At 42.1% G+C, this 17,710-nt stretch overlaps 2 protein-coding genes across 2 annotated transcripts in view; one reads left to right on the forward strand and one right to left on the reverse strand.

Annotated features, from left to right (window-relative positions):
- naa38 (N-alpha-acetyltransferase 38, NatC auxiliary subunit) overlaps window positions 1-2,465 on the forward strand; it is a 3,200-nt gene extending 735 nt beyond the window's left edge. Inside the window, 2 exon segments of the mRNA XM_056300044.1 lie at window positions 219-393; window positions 1,858-2,465. Coding sequence (XP_056156019.1) covers window positions 219-393; window positions 1,858-1,982 — 300 coding nt within the window. The 3' untranslated portion in view covers window positions 1,983-2,465.
- Window positions 2,466-2,679: 214 nt separating this feature from the next.
- Window positions 2,680-14,693, reverse strand: dnajc3b (DnaJ (Hsp40) homolog, subfamily C, member 3b). Its single transcript, XM_056300033.1, has 12 exons — window positions 14,352-14,693; window positions 13,584-13,694; window positions 13,164-13,288; window positions 12,940-13,014; window positions 11,901-12,044; window positions 11,594-11,775; window positions 9,029-9,148; window positions 8,434-8,539; window positions 8,058-8,178; window positions 6,990-7,122; window positions 6,484-6,632; window positions 2,680-5,082 (listed from the first exon to the last, which is right to left on the reverse strand). The coding sequence occupies exons 1-12, from the start codon at window positions 14,437-14,439 to the stop codon at window positions 4,931-4,933; spliced, it is 1,506 nt and encodes a 501-aa protein (XP_056156008.1). The 5' UTR covers window positions 14,440-14,693; the 3' UTR covers window positions 2,680-4,930.
- Between the last annotated feature and the right edge of the window lie 3,017 nt (window positions 14,694-17,710).

Consider the following 17,710-nt stretch of genomic DNA (forward strand, 5'->3'; position numbering starts at 1 on the left):
AAGGCAAACATTGAAAAACAAAGAGTAAACGTTACAGTGCAGTGTAAAATGAAAATCAAAAGCTTCAAGTTTTATTTAATAAAAGGCAGCGGTAAAGAGGAACGTCTTCAACCTAGATTTAAAAGAACAGTTGTATCAGACCTGCAGTTTTCAGAGGGTTTGTTCCAGATATGTGGTGCATAAAAACTGAAAGCTGCCTCTCCATGTTGGTTGCCCAGGAGCAACCTCGACTGTCATCACCACTCCAGGCCAGAGAGAAGCTTGAGGGACTGCTGAACAAGAACATGAGGATCCGGATGACAGATGGACGGACGCTGGTGGGACTGTTCCTCTGCACAGACCGAGACTGCAATGTCATCCTGGGATCTGCTCAGGAATTCCTCAAGTCCACAGGTAGCACTGCATTAAATTATCTTAAAACTATTTTGAGCATACCAAAATATAAAGTTGCAAATATGGGCATTCATACATGTTTACTATTATCTGCAAAAGGTGAAAGTGGCAGCAACCAAAATTCATTGGGTTTTCAATGAATGACATGGCTTGCAAGTTAAGTAGAACTTTAAAGTTAAACTCAGTCTGATAAGAATTTGAGGGTTTTTTTTCATTCAAAATCATCAGCCCCCATTGCATTTTTCCCCGAATTTGCAAACATCTTTGTGATTAATTCTTATGATGTTAAAAGCTTTACATTAATCATGTGCAATTCAACCCTGAACTGAGGGCATGAAAGTATCTTAACCTACTCCCTTTGTGGTTCCTTAACAATGACTCATAGATCAGCTGGCAAATACCATAAATGCAATTTGAAGGAGCTTGAAAATGTCAACAACCATCAGAAAATATTTGCTTTGCCAGTTCTACAAACTCTCAAAGAACAAAAATATTGTAAAAAGTATTCAGTGTGTCACTTTTGAAAACAATGCGGCTTTGTCTGAAAAAAGCATTGACTACATTAAGTCAATCACAGACATCTAACTTTAAAGCCTGGGATATTATTTATGAGGTGTATCAAGCTTTACCATGATGTGTAGGACATTCACCAGTTTGAATCTGACTTACAAGGTCATAGTGAATGCTGAAATCCTACAACACTTGCATGACCTACTACTATTTCAAATCCACTACCAAAACAGTCCTAAGGTTTTGTGTGGACTCAAGCTGTGATGGACGCATCAGATTATCATTTATCTTACAAATGGGTATTAAAAACACCATATTTGTGTAGCATGAAATTAGATCAGTTTTGATTCCATCACATCTTTTAAATTAGTTTGGCGAAATGAATTCTAGATAGCCGTGATCCAAATAGAAAACTGATTTGTAGGCGTCATATGGCCGAATGTTGGAATATTGCTTTAGAAGTACTGGACAGGTTATGTGACAAGAAGTTTCACCATGACCAGAGGCAAACAGGTCTTGGATCAGGACTTACTTTTTAAGATATGATACGGATTGGCCCCAGGCTGGGTTTCTCAAAAGCCCATTTGTCCTGAATTAATCTTTGTTCCACTGCAATGTAAAAGACAAAGAGGATCTTTGTCCTGTGTTGCTTTTGGGAAACTGGGCCCTGTTGAAACAGTTGAAGCATGCCCCCACAGTAAACTGAGTAGTAGTTGTTCAGGCTATGGTCAGAAACAGATCGCTTCCCAATTGCTTTATCATCCATTAAATATAGACATTGGTTTCCTTTGTTATGTCATGCGTTGTCTCTGACTGTATTTCACTGTCTAACCATTTTTACTGCCTGTATTGGCCAGGATACACATATAAACTGGAGTTTAAATGTCAGTTTGGCTTTCCTGGTTAAATAAAATATGCATATAAATCACTTGTCATTTTGTCTGCTGTTTTCAGACATGTTCTCTCAAGGGGAACCCAGAGTCCTGGGCCTGGCCATGATCCCAGGTCACCATGTGGTTTCCATTGAGGTGGAGGCAGACAGTCTGGCTGACACACAAGGCTGTGGAGCTGGCCACTGACAGCCATCCCCGCCAGGTGAACCAGTTTACATGCTAACTGGCAATTAACAAACTAGTTCTGTCAAGGACTGTGGCTCAAACCAAAAGGAGAATGTACTTCTGGAGCAGGTGGATTTTTTTCCCTTCAAGCTTCTAAAGATACCGATCTCCTCCGTCAGTGTTTTAAGTTTAGCCATCAGCTGTGGTTGAAAAAAAAAAAGCATATGCAGTTATGACTGGACAATGCAAATTGTCTGCTAATGTATGTGTACTTTGTTGGTATGAGCAAAACAAAATATGTTCATACAGATGACGTGAGCTGTTCCAGAACAGCAGATAAAGTGTGGAAATTGTTTGAATGCCAAGTGTCTGTTTGATAGTGTTTTAAAATAAATTGCAGTATCCCTTTGTGTATAGCCATCGCTAGTAAATGAGAACATTTATGCCAGACTGCAATTATTGCTTATGCACTACCCATCTGTCTTATACATCTGTTGGACACAACACATTAATGTGAAATACATGCTACAGCAGTGTTGTAGTGAAAAGAGACCGTTTTTAACCGCTGGGCACAAGATCTGCACTTCAGGGGTCGCCGTTACTTTGACGGCTCTTAAATCTCTGCAGGTGCAGCAATGTTCCGAGCATTTCTCCTACAACGATCAATATTGTTTTAGTAACATTTCATTATTACGACGTTATTTAAAAATGGGTTCTTTTTAAATATTTTAATAGGTACAGCATTTGAACATTTCATTGGACAGAGTTTGGCAACATAAAAAGTGACGAAAATGAAAACGCTCAATTTGAAACAGAGAAATTAACCTGACCCACACAGTTTGCATCAGTAACAATGAATCTGTCCCAACCAGTTGATCACACAGTCAAGGAGTAACTAGGATTCAAAGCATTTACAGTTAGGTCCTTAAAATAAGGTAGAAGCCATACAAACCCATTGTCAGTAATATTGTCAATAATCATTTACTCAGTACTCTACAAATGACAGTCGTCATCTAAAGAGAACATTGTCACCGATTTATCCTATACGGCAATATTTCCTATTTAACTTGGGCCTCATTTATAAAAATACTTCATGATTTTACCTCCGACTTGATCTTAAGTTCAGTTATGCATTTACGTGATTTAAAATGAAAATTGTACACATACAGATGAATGAGAAGTGCTTCGGGAGTTCAAGGATACACAAAAAGTTGCATCATTCATATTCTACAACTGCCAGGGAGACAGTTATTCTCACAATGCAAACTGATTTGCCCGAAAATCTGACTTCGTTCACTAATGTATACTTGGGCGTCTTACACCTATTTCATATAGGAGCCCACAACACGATATATGCCCGTCAACCTCCTGCTCTCACAGAAAAAGAGCATGACGACAGGCATTTTCATACCAAGCTCAATATCACAATGTGAATTGTGTGTGTGAAATTGGTTTCCAACTGTGCACGTTTCAAAGACAAATCTTGACCAAAAGACCTTTCTATAAATGAGGCACATGTAAAAGTCAATTTAGTGATAACTGGTTTGTGTAAAGTCCTTAAAAGACTTTGCAGAGCAAGGGAACACCATGAGTAACATTTCTGGAGTGGTTCTTCAAGAGAGAAAAGGTGCAAGTCTCCAAAGCAAAGTCTCCAATGCTTTTTTATAAGGAGTGAAAAGAGGAAAGCCCCATCAGCAGTATTTCAATTGCAGTTATGTAGCTGCTATTGTTTTACCCAGGAAGCAAAACTTCCAGGTTTTTCAGGTGACCATCTGTAAAACTTGAGCTTCCTTAATATTCTAATGCAAAAAACACATTACTGTTTCCCTTTGCAGATAAAAAGTTTTGGGCTCTTGAAAAAGTAAAATTCCTCAACATGAATATTCCCGAGGTCTCTCAGCTCATATGGAATTTGTCAACTAAAGGATAAAAACAATCCCCAAGACAGAATTCACCCAGTTTTCAATGAAGACTATGGTAGCTCATTAAATAAATGTGAACATTTGCAAGTCTGTCACACTAGAAAACTAGAAGCCAGCTAGGAACCCAAGAATAATTTTGACTTGACCAGAGAAAACAGGAGTGGCTGTTGTGACTACATTCATTACGTTTCAATTTTACACCCAGATGAGTTCGCTTCTAAATCACAAAATTTTTCCTTTTATAAAGAGTCACTTTTGGATCTGTCAGTCCCCCCAAGTCCATCCTATTTAGTGACAACAGAGAAGACAGTTTATTGTCCTCAGAGAGCTCAAGGAAGAGTCTCTGAATGACATCTGAAGCCCTGATCGGGGTTCTTTAGCACAGAAAATCTTTTACATGGTCACAAAAATTGAGTGAGCCGCATGCACAATTTTTGCGTAATTTCAGATTTTTGGTTTTCCACTCGAACAGCAAGCAGAAACCTGACAGCATACTGCATACCATACCTCTGATGTAATTTCCAAACCAAATGAGAAAAGCTACTGCATTTTCTTTAAAAAAAGGAGTTCCTTGGTAAAGTATCAAAGAATGGCACAAAGAAAGCCAAAAGTAGTAAGACCAGACGTCCCAAAGAAAGGAAATTGGACCAGTGTGGCTGTTTTTCAACTGCCATCATGCCATTTTGAAGGGCTGAAGCATCAATGCAGGACTTCACTTTGGGAGTCTTCAACCACAATAATAAAATGAATTCATTGGTAACCACCAGAAGTATCACTTGTTTTGCAGCCAGAAGTCCGAAATCCAGGTTTTTTTTCTGTGCAACTCAAGCCACCGCTATACAGAAACCGTATTTATAAAGTCAACCTGCCAAAGGGTTGAAATAAACCACAATATTCATACACATCCGAGCTGAGGCACAAGTTCTGAAGTTCAGATTCCAGAGTCCATCCACAGATTTCTACCTGGCCTGCTGACTTCTGATGATGATGAAGCGTCTCACCCCAACAAAGTCCCCCAACCCCTGGAGTTCAGGAGAGTCCTCATCTCTAGTTGTAGTGGAACTTGAAGTGGAAGTTGCCCCCAGACTCAAAGGGGTTGAAGTGGAAGGGCCAGCCGGGGCCCCCCTGTCCGCCTCCTCCGCCCTGCTGGCTCTCTGGGTCCAGGGGATCCTCGCCGGCATCAAATTTCTGCCTCATTTCTGGGAAAAAGATGGATGAACAAAGTTAAGTGAATAATACTGAAATGTTAGTAGTACTTTATTATTTCCAAAAGGTAAATTTCTCCATCATTATGACCATCACTAGTAACATAAAACAGTTCAAGCAAGACAAATTCACATTTAAAAATGTACACATGTCTACGTCTTACAAGATGTCGGATTGCACAGTCGGCAGACAACCATGAATATCATTCCACAGTCTCATCACACTACAGACATGACCGTTTTTACCTCTTGAGTGGACATTTTGGGGGAAAAGAATCTTACTTAATCAGCTTCTATGATCCCTACTGCTTAATGCAGTTTAGATTTTGTAAAACAAATTGATCTGATTAAACCTGGTTGGATTCCCCAATTACCACCACACGAGGAAATGCTTTATTTCTTTATTGGTCCTTTGTTGGGTCTTTTTGATTGGTCTGCTGACCCACCAACTAGGGGGCTTATGCACATAGCAACCGTTGCTAAAATCCTATAATGGGTATGTCTGTGATGTATTAGCGGTGCATATCTGACATAATATATCTACAATGCTAATGTCTTTCAGTCTGTTTATATATTTCTTGTACTGATGTAGTCTTTAATATGTATACAACAGTCCACGGCACACTGAAGGCCCTGTTGTCAAAATTTAGAAGGTATCCGAGATGCCTGCACCAAAAATGGTAACAAATAGTCTGGAGTGGTGAGTCTATGGCAGGGAGACAATTAGCGTTAGTACCCCAGGTGGCAGTCATGACAATTACACATAATTGCAGATACATTACATATGTATTAGAGGGCATTAGCAATGGCTGCTATGCACATGAGCCCTCTGGTTTTGTTTTGTTGTTTTTTTTGGGGGGGGGGGTAGTCAGTTGGGGAAACTTTGTTTTTGCCCCTATTCTTTTTTGTTTCTTTGTTTTTTTGCCTTGATTTAACCAGGAAGTCCACTTGAGATTCAGAACCTCTTTTGCAAAGCAGAACAGGCCAAGAAATAAAGCATTTCCTTGTGTGCTGGTTGTTGGGGAATGCTAACAGATTTAGTCAGATCACACTTGTACAATTTGTTTCACAAAATCCAAATTTCATTAAGGAGAGTTTTCCAAATATTCAGTTAATGCTTGGTCACTATTGCACCAGAGATGTTTCTTATTACGGATACAAAAGTTTTCCTTTAAAAAAAAAATGCAAGAATTAAAAGGAAATAAAACAGGTCTTTTCTGTGCACTATGACATAATGTGATTTTAAAATGTAAAATGCACAACTGATTGATAGACTGAGTGAAGAGTTTAGTGAGCGACCATCTTGTTAACTAAAGGTGACATGTTCGATCCCATGAACTTTGGGTTACAGGTCATCGGGTTTCAATTGAGTATCAAACGATGTCAGTTTCAGACCTGGGTCGGTGAGGACCTCTTTGGCCGAGGCGATGTCGATGAACTTCTTCTCTGCCTCCTTCTTCTCAGCCTCGGACTGGAAGTTGTCCGGATGCCACTGCTGCGCCAGCTTCCTGTACGCCTTGATGATTTCCTGTTTGTTGGCACTCCTGGAGAAAAACAACACAAGTTGTAGTACGCATTAGAGCCGACAAGGTGTGGCCCCCTATGGTACACGCTCACCAACTCATCTTCTGGTTAGTGTGTTGGTCCACCATCCATTATTCGACCTACGGGTAAATGTTTTACACAGCTAAAAGTCATCGAATCTTTGAGGGGGAAGTCAAGACGGCTCACAAGAGAGGATCTGAAAATACCCAAAAATAGACCGACAGAATGCAGTCAGTTCTTTTTAACAGGAGTTTGAGGTAAGAATATGATCTTGATAAATCTGCACTAGGTCAAGGATTTCAATGATACAGAGCACAGGGTTTTAAGTTGTTAAGAGGAAAGAGTAGAGCAGTTACCTGTTGACACCCAGGATCTTATAGTAGTCTCTCTTGCGGGAGATTTTAAGCAGTTTCTGTGCGCGTTCAAACCCTTCTTTAATCTCAGCGCTGTCGCCGTCAAACTCTCTTGCTTCCTGGTAATCCTCCACCGCTGGAAACCGTGCAAAAAAAAAAAAAAAAAAAAAACATGGAAAAAAAACCCAACTAAAATTTAAACCTCTGACAGTTCATCAGACAAAGTTGCTGTGATCTTGAGAAACAAATGGATGCTTTACAAACCAGTGAACTACCTCGTACCTAGACAGTTTTTTCCCCCCTCACTCCGATAAGTTGTTTTATTTTCAGTTGAGGTTCAACACTACAGAATAAAAACCCTAGGTCAACCTGACGCCTCTATCCTAACAGAATTTAGGTTTATTAGGATGATCTCGACACAGATGCTTCTGGATAGTGCTTCCAACTCTGGCCATTATAGGGAAAATTCACTGACTTGAAAAATGCCTGCAGCTGTTCCTGATAATTTCTGCATCTCTGGGGCAGCAGTAAAAGATTGTGATGTCAGTTGATGGATGGAAAAACTAATTACAGCCTAGCAGGGTTTCTAATACTCTAATCTACTTTAAAGACACTGTTAAAAAAAAAAAAACACATCATCCCACAACACTAACTAAGTCAGATTTAATGGATGACAATACAGAGGCTTATGCGCAATGCATTCTGGTATGTGTAGGTGCTGTGGGGCTCTGCAGGACTATACTGATTTCTCCGTCAATATAGTTCACAGTGAGGACTTTATTGCTTCAATCCAAGACATTACTGATTACGCATACACCATCATTAAAATCTGCCTTTAAGGCCAAAAGCACTGATGGTTTTCTAATGTGTCAGGTGGTTCATTACGTTCACCTGCATTGCCAAGTATTTATGCCATCCAATCAGCGAGTTGTTTAAATACATTTAGAACAATTTATACCTCTTTTTATCCATTAAGTTCTGTTTATCTCAAATCTTGCAAGTGTGAGTGAACTCGTGACCCCCTCTTCCTTCATCCACTCACAGGAGGAGGACAGTATGGGGGGGTTGTACCTTTCTCGTACTCCTGGTTGAGGATGTATGCCTCTGCGCGGTCTCGTAGGACGTTGGCATTGCGGGGGTCTCTCTGGTGGGCCTCTGAACACACATCTATTGCCTTGTAAACCTCCTTAATCTGAAATGGATGGGATAGAGGGGCAGAAGCCTTTAGGCTCATTGAACTGGCAGAATGGTTGAAAGCAAATGCGTGTTGTGCAGCGCAACAAAGATGGGCGACAAATAAGATCAGAGGGTTTCACATTGTCTGTGTTGCAATCACATTATTGCTGTGGATAATCTGTATTTGGCTCCGCAAGGCAAACAATAACTAGGTCACTGAGCTGTAAATCCCTCGACTCGAGTTGTAGTCACAAGTCTTTTTTTCTCTCACCTTGACGAGGCAGAAGCAGATCTTCTCCTTGGCTAGGTTGGTGTAGTATAGGACAGTAGGCTCAGTCTTCATCACTGATTCATACTTATCAATGGCCTCCTGATACCTAAATGCAGGGAGTCAAAATAAAGCCAGTGGCCAAGACTTATACATAACATGCAGAGTAGCTATTTCTTCATAAAGCTAGATAATACGTCAGGCGATTATGTCAAAAAAGAATAACAAGTAATTGACTTGTCACTCGAATGCTTTTTATAGGCAGCTTAAACTGTCATCTGTCCACAACAGCTTTGGCCTTTTCCTTTTTTAAATTATTGATGTGGCCTATTTGGTCAATCGCTTCCTTACTTCTATCATTTCCCCACATTGCCATTGATTTTTTTTTTTTAGTCACATATTGAACCATTTTTAACCAGCTGTTCTGAGCAGTTTTATTGTGCACTGTATTTTCTCTTTGGTCAGTCTGATCTGAATGTCATGGGGTATTACACATCTTGAAAACATTTCCGGTAGTCAAAGCCATTTTTCCAAGACACAAACCAACCGTGCTGCCTTGATCCATCTATTCAAAATACAGAATTACAGAGGAACCAACCTCTGCTCTTGAATGAGCTCCTCTGCTGTGTCCAGCTGCTTGCTGAGCTTCTTCACCTGCTTGTAATGGCTGAAACACTCCTTATCATCTTGATCCAGCTTCAGACACTCTCTGATGTTACTGCACGGGTATGGATGGAGAGAAGGTTGTGAGGGGAGAGAAACAGCAAAGAAAGAAGGACAGACGAAAGAAAGCCACAGGTACATTTAGACTTTTCAACAAATAACAATAATAACAATATTAATAATAAAGATGTGTATTATGTATAAATAACTTTTGGAAAAAAAAACGATCGCCCACTTTATGAGGGAGTAAAATAAGGGTAAAAATCAACAATAGAAATAAGTGAAAGCAAGGTTGTTCTTCTTTTGGCTGCTCCCGTTAGGAGTCAACACAGCGGATGATCCGTTTCCATCTCTTTTTGTCCTCTGCATCTTCCTCTGTCACGCCAACCACCCTCATGTCCTCTCTCACCACATCCATAAACAACCTCTTTGGCGTTTCTCTTTTCCTCTTCCCTGGCAGCTCCATCTTCAGCATCCTTCTCCCAATATAGCCATTATCTCTCCTCCACACATGTCCAAACCATCTCAATCTCAGCTCTCTTGTTTTGTCTCCAAACCGTCCAACCTGAGCTGTCCCTCTAATATACTCACCCCTAATCCTGTCCTTCGTCACTCCCAATGAAAATCTTAGCATCTTCAACGCCGCTATCTCCAGCTCTGCCTGCTGTCTTTTTATCAGTGCCACTGTCTCCAAACCATGCAACATAGCTGGTCTCACTACCATCGTGTAAACCAGGGGTGGGCAGTCTTATCCGGAAAGGTCCAGTGTGAGTGAAGGTTTTTGTTCCAACCAAACAATTACACACCTGTGTCTCCTAATCAAGTTCCTCAGCAAAGACTCACTGGTTGATTAGTGGGATCAGGTGTGTAACTGCTTGGTTGGAACAAAAACCTTCACCCACACTGGACCTTTCTGGATAAGACTGCCCAACCCTGGTGGAATCCCCAGGCGCTGCACAGCGGCTACCCACTGCTCCTAGCTACACATCTAGGTTGGGTTAAACGCAGAGAAAGAATTGCCTCACGGGGATTAATAAAGTATCGCAAATCAAATCACAAATCACAAACCTTCCCTTTCATTCTTGCTGGTATTGTTCTGTTGCAAATCACTCCTAACACTCTCCCTACCCACTCCACCCTGCCTGCACTCTCTTCTGCACCCCCAATTACTTTGAACAGCTGACCCCAAATATTTAAACTCATCCACCTTTGCCACCAGTACTCCTTACATCCTCACCATTCCATGTCCTCCCTCTTGTTCATGCATATGTATTCTGTCTTGCTCCTACTGACTTTCATTCCTCTTCTCTCCAGTGCATACCTCCACCTCTCCTGGCTCTACTCAACCTGCTCCCTACTCTCGATACAGATCACAATGTCATCCACGAACATCATAGTCCAGGAAGAGTCCTGCATGAGCTCATCTGTCAACCTGTCCATCACCACTGCAAACAAGAAAGGGTTCAGAGCCAATCCTTGATCTAATCCCACCTCCACCTTGAACCCACCTGTCATCTCTACCGCACACCTCACTACTGTCACACTGCCCTCATACATATCCTGCACCACTCCTACATACTTCTCTGCCACTCCCGACTTCCTCATACAATACCACACCTCCTCTCTCGGCACCCTGTCGTATGCTTTCTCTAAATCCACAAAGACACAATGTAACTCCTGGCCTTCTCTATACTTGTCCATCAACATTCTCAAAGCAAACATCACATCTGTGGTGCTCTTTCGTGGCATGAAACCATACTGCTGCTCGCTAATCATCACCTCTCATAACCTAGCTTCCACTATTTCCCATAACTTCATGCTGTGGTTGATCAACTTTATACCTCTGTAGTTACTATAGCTCTGCATATCAACGATATTCTTGAAAATCAGTACCAGTATGCTTCTTCTCCACTCCTCAGGCATCCTCTCACTTTCCAAGATTGTGTTAAACCATCTAATTAAAACCTCCACTGCCATCTCTCCTAAACATCTCCATGCCTCCACAGATATGTTGTCTGGACCAACTGCTTTTCCACTCTTCATAGCTGCCCTTACTTCCTCCTTGCTAATCCGCTGCACTTTCTGATTCACTATCCCCATATCATCCAACCTTCTCTCTCATTTTCTTCATTCATCAGCCCCTCAAAGTACGCCGTCCACCTTTTCAACACACTCTACTCACTTGTCAGCACATTTCCATCTCTATTCTTCATCCCCCTAACCTGCTGCACATCCTTCCCAGCTCGGTCCCTCTGTCTAGCCAAGTGAAAGCAAGGTTAGCAATACTAAAAAAAGAAGAAAAAAAAGGTCTAGAAACAAACCTAAACCATGAAATGAGAGGTCAAAAACCTTTCATAAATAAATCTATAAGTATATATAGATATAAATCTATAAGTACAATCTAAAAACTAACAGAAGATAATTTTGCCCGGCATCACAAAGCATCGCAAACATTTAAGTAAATTAAAAAATTTTTGTTCATCCCAGCAACTCAGCTCACTTAAGTGACTCATGGTGCTCTCCGAGGCTGTAGTGTAGCATGCTGAGCTTAAGAAAGGCGGCGCGGTTGTCGTTACGTAGCCTTGTGGTCGGCGTGAGGTCCTGGATAGCCTTCTGTGGATCTCCCAGGCGGATGTAACATTCCGCCCGGAGCTCCCGCGACGTAGGGTCCCAGGGGGTTATCTGGAAAAAGATGGGAGCTGAACATCACTGGACATATGTACGGTAAATATGACCAACCGCCTGGAGGGTAAATGCGTCCACGAAAGGACCCTGTCAGTCGGCCCCATGGCAGAGCTGAAGTGTACCTCTATGACTCGCTCCAGCATGGTGATGGTAGTGCTGTAGTCTCCTCTATGGTGGGCAGCATGGGCCTCCTCCTGCAGCTCCTCCAGCTCATTAGCCTTCATCAGCTGGTCCTGTGCCTCCTGCTGGTCTGGGGCGCGTTGAAGCTTAAGGACAAATGCAAACAGAGGTTCGTGAATGGGGGGGGGGGGCTCCTTTAGCTACATTCTTTAGCTACATTGTACTTAAAGACTGGTTTGATTAGATTCACAGGTTTATTGTGGATTTAAAGATACATCGATAACAGAAAAACAGCTACCTTCCCTGACAACTATGGTAGTACGTAAGGGCACATGTGGGTATCCGTCATTTCATGTGACTAGAGTGACAAACAAGTGTGGCAAGTAGCACACGGCCATATAACCAGGACATAACGTCAGTAGAAGATAAACTTGTTTATGCCCAAAAGTATAAGTGACATTCCATTATGTAAGTGTAACCATTATTATGCAGAAAACAGTAGTAGCAGTAGTAGCAGCATATCAAGACAACCATTAGTCTGTCAAAGGGCGATGACTGAAGACATCCTAACATCATCCTTACATCGATAGAGAGGCTCCTGCTCCGCCAACATGCCCTGAGCAACAAGGACCCTGATTAACAGCAGGACATTGACTGGCGCAAGTAGATTGTTCACTAGATTTGTAAATGGTATAAAGACAGGGAGGCTTTTGTCTGATTTTCAGTCACTCTGCAGACCTGACTCAGACTTTGTTGATTCGTCAATAAAAGTCTTATTTTGAAGGATCCTCGTCTCATTGAGTTTTTTTGCAAGTTCTCTGTATCACTGGCCACCACACAACTATGTTCGTTTCCTCCATAACTGTACGATTACAACTTGGGCACATGCCATGCAACCCCATATTATAGCCTCATTTCACAGATGACACAATGGTATAGAAAATACTCTGGTTCATAGATAAGATATTGTGGGCAGGGAGAATGTTGATGGACAGAAATAAAGACTGAATCGTGGAGGGCCAAGTCTGCTGTTTTACTCACCACCGCTTCAAAGTCTTCCCTGGCCTCTTGAGTGTTGCCCTGCTTCAAGAGAATATTTCCTCTCTGCATTCTGGCCTGATTACACAGGGAAATATGGACAGATGGAATTAGATAGGGAGGTGCCGTAAGAGGGAAAGAGAGACAAAGAAACAGAGGGGGGGGGGAATTGAAATGCGTGAATAAATTAAGCAAATAGTTCTCTGGTAGTCATGATGTGAACTCACAGCTAGAAAGTCAGGCTTGAGCTGGATGGCTCTGGTCAGGTCTGGCAAAGCAGACTTTGACTTGCCCATAGCTAAGAACACTGCAGCTCTCTTGTAGTAGGTCAGGTAATTCTTTGAGTCTCCCTCTGAAAATTGATATCAAAACAATTATGTGAACTGTAATAACTACCCTGTGGTTAAAGTGTTTAATATGAAACATTTGTTTATTAAGGTGAGAAGTTGGGGTTGGAAAGGGATGGTTGAGAAAGAGGGCAATGCACACGAACACAATGTTCATTACACCACAATGATCACAGCACAATTTGCTTATTTCCCATTGTGTGACGTGTGACTCGTGAAAGCAAGACATTGGCGGTATTTAAGGGCTAGACGGACAGGCGTTGCAGGCATGCAGACTGGTCTGGGTGTGTATAATCTTACCCACAGCTGAGTGGTAGTGGGACAGGGCTTCAGCCAGTTGACCTGCAGCCAAGAGTTTGCGGCCCATTTCCAAGTGCTGCTCAATCTCTACATGAGTGGCCCCCAAGACACCTGTAACATAAAATGGAGTGTGAGCCTTTCTAGAAATACACTGCTGACTGAGGGTAAACTACAAAATTATACTTCTATATTTTTCATCTTGTGGTTCAATGTCCAAGGCTATTATAGCTCTGTGCACAAAAAAATGTTTGCTATTCTATGATAATCTTACTTTTCAGACCTCCTTGTTATCTCATGTACCATCAATCCCTAGATCATGAGCCAACTGATCTAAAAAGCCCTTAATGCAGCAAATCAAAAGACAAAGTCAGTAAATCAAAACTATTGGTAAAATAACAGCGAGGCGTTCGTTGGGTCCTAGAAGAGAATGTAGTAGAAGAGGAGGTCTACTTCGATGCTTTCGAACTTTGCTGATTTTCTAGTGAAGCAGTCAACCCAGAACCAGAACTTTAATCTGTGTTAGCTAATACCACGACACCGAGGTTTACGAAGTGTCCCTTCTCATTTTGTTTGAGTTCAAGGAGTGGCATGCCTTAACCGGTTGTTAAGATACTCTATTGCAGTTTAAATGAAAGCTGCGAGGATCTATTGGGCTTTAAACGCACGCGTATCTTTATTTTTTGAAAAGCTTTCACGTTTTTCCTTAGATAGTTGACACAGCGGATATTTTAGGAATATGTTTACAGCACACATCGAGGCTAGCATTACCATCCAGCTGGAGGTCTAGGATGACACACAGCATTGACAAGGAGAACAGGACACCGCTGACACCGTTTCTACGACTCGACTCCATCATTTATAGCCACGCGTTACTTATATCTTCAGATTTCACGTCTCTCCTGCTATAATCCTTCCGCAGGGACCGACGTGTGTCATTGAGGCGGCGATGTGCTTCATTAATCCTTCATCATTTTCCTGTCAAACCTCTTCTTACTTCGGTGCGGCAGTGTATTTTCGGTCCTCGCCCGATAAAGTTCCGTGCGACAATCTGAAACGCCGATGAAAGGTTCCTCCAAAAATCCTTACGACGCTATTTTAAATCGTACTTGAACGAGACTTTACCGGCATTGCTTGTATAAAAAAAAGGGGGGGGAATCGCTCTACGTGTCTATTCGTAACGTGAGAATGAATGAGTTCAACAGCTGACAACTGTAAGAAATAAAAGTTTTTTTTCCCGTTTCGTTTTGCCCTCCCCAACCACCTGCGCTGTCCTACATTCCCGTGATTGGTCCACACAACGTACATCCGTGTTTGTCCAGAAACGTGGGGCGCTTTGATTGGACAAACTATTTTCGCCAGCAACAATATGGCCCGCCCATATCCTAATATGGCGCTGAATTCCATTCTCTTAAAGCAACTACCCCTGGCTCAACTACTAAACGTTTTTGCCTGGTCAGGACAAGACAACAAACTGTGATTTCAGAGATAACTTCAGGCATATTTTGTACATGTTTTTATTTTGTACAATTGTAAAAAAATAAAAGAAATGAAACACAATTAAGTACTATCGGATTCATGCTCAATGACCAAGCCATCGCCCATATACAAAAGGGACCATCTGTAAAACTACACAGGTTTGTGACGATTGGATGTTGTTACACGTTCTACCCACTAGGTGGCACTAGCTGTTAGTATTGGCTAACGGATCAGACCCTTTAATCCAGTGTTTCTCAACCGGGGGTCCGCGGACCCCTAGTGGTCCGTGGTGTAATTGCAAGAGGTCCGTGAAAATAAAATATCTTTAAAAAAAAGATCCTATGACATTTATAGAAATAGGATTATTTTACTCAAATGTGACTGAGACCTTTATCTACCTAAACTATAAAGGGTAACGGGACTTTTTTCTCTAATTACATCTGTTTCACAAGTGTAATCTATTGTACTTTAATAAGAGATCTCGCTCCCGTTTGCATTGTTAAAAGTTACTGCATAAAAATTCTGTTGTTACATATATCTGAAAGTTACTGAATACATATTCTGTTTTGTTACATATATCTGAAAGTTACTGAACACATATTCTGTTTTGTTACATATATCTGAAAGTTACTGCATAAGAATTCTGTTTTGTTAACTATATCTAAGTTACAACAGACAAGCTCTCGGCTGAAGGCGTACAGCCCGACCAAGAAAAAATAAATGCAGTACAGAATATGCCAAGGCCTGCAGACAAGACAAGTGTGTTACGCATCATGGGGATGGTCAACTTCGTAGGCAAATTCATTGCCAATCTGACTGCAAAAACATCATGCATCTGTGAGCTCTTGGTGAGTTTAAATGGACAGACAAACATGAGCATGAGTGGCAAAAGCTAAGAAACACACTGATCACTGCACCTGTGTTGACATTTTATGACCACACAAAGAGGATAAAAGTGTCGACTGATGCCTCAAAAGATGGTATTGGCGTAGTTCTCCTACAGGCTGAGGGTGAGCATTAGAAGCCAGTGGCTTATGCATCCACAGCCATGACAAAATCTGAATGCCGATACGCCCAGATCGAAAAAGAATGCTTGGGACTGACTTCTGGCTTAGAGCTGTTTCACAGCTATGTATATGGACTGCCATCTTTCACAGTAGAGACAGATCATTGGCTGCTGGTCGCTATCATCAAGAAGAATCTAAATGAGATGTCTCCATGGATTCAACGCTTGATGATGAAGTTGCAGAGGTAACTAGTTCGAAACTAGTTTACACTCCAGGAAAGCACCTGGTACTCGCAGACACCCTCTCCAGAGTGCCTACAGGCAACGGTGTGAGTACAACAGATGAGGATATTCAATGCCATGTGAACATGGTGTCTGCTGCGCTGCCCGTGTCAGACGCAAAGTCGAGGCAGATAGCGGAGGCAACAGCAAAGGACACAGAGCTGCAGCATCTAATGCGAAACATGGATCAGGGATGGCCAGTGGGTTCATGTCCACAGTTTTACCATGTCAGAACTGAACTTAGTATTGTGGATGGAATGTTGCTAAAAAAAGGGCAGGATTGTCATCCCACAAGCTCTGAGAATGAACATACTACACAGGATACATGAAGGCCACCTCGGGATTGAAAAGTGCAAAAGGAGGACGACAGAGTCAGTCTTCTGGCCCAGAATTAACAAAGACATTGAAACAATGGTAAGCAAATGTGACACATGCCAGAAACATAGAAACAAGCAGCGCAAAGAGCCCATGGTGATAGCTGATGTGCCAACAGTACCATGGGCACAAAGTGGGAATGGACTTGTTTCCCCTCAGACATAAAGACTATTTAGTGGTAATTGACAACTATTCCAACTTTCCTGAAAGGCATTATTAGCAAATACGTCGTCAACCTGTGTCATAACACATGTGAGATCAATCTTCGCCAGGCATGGCATTCCACACACCGTGGTGAGTGACAACGGCCCATGCTTTAGAAGCAGAGGTTTGCAGAGCAACATGATTTTCAGCATGGGACGTCAAGTCCACACTATGCACAGTCGAATGGGCAAGCTGAAAAGGGAGTCCACATTCTCAAGCAACTCTTAAAGAAAGCAGCCGACAGTGACTCAGATCCGTATTTGGCTCTGCTCAGTTACAGAGCATCACCTCTCCAGTGCGGCCTATCGCCTGCTGAGCCGCTGATGAAGAGGAAGCACCGCACTACCCTGCCGAGTCACCCAAATGACAAATTAAGACAAAAGAAACCCTCAAACCTGGAATACAAGCTGCGGCAGCAGAAACTGAGGCAAAAGTCATTCTATGACAGAACAGCCAAGCATCTTCCTTTACTGTCCAGCAATGACACACTCAGGATTGAGGATGCTGATGGATGGAAGACAAAAGCAACGGTTCTGCAAGAGGTCGCTCCACGATCGTTCACGGTGAGAACTGAGGACGGACAAATCCTCAGACGCAATCGTGAGTCTGTAAAAGACTCCACCAGAAACTGTCGGTGAGCTCAGTGAAGCCCACAATGAATCTCAGTCACCTCCTATGGACTGTAACACAGACACCAACACAAACACTCCAAGTGAACCTGGGGTGAGAAGGTCCACAAGAGAAATCAGAAAGCCTGATAGACTGAACTTATGACTAAAAGGAA

Source organism: Lampris incognitus, chromosome 20 (genome assembly GCF_029633865.1).
Source record: "Lampris incognitus isolate fLamInc1 chromosome 20, fLamInc1.hap2, whole genome shotgun sequence".
NCBI classification, from domain to species: Eukaryota; Metazoa; Chordata; class Actinopteri; order Lampriformes; family Lampridae; genus Lampris; species Lampris incognitus.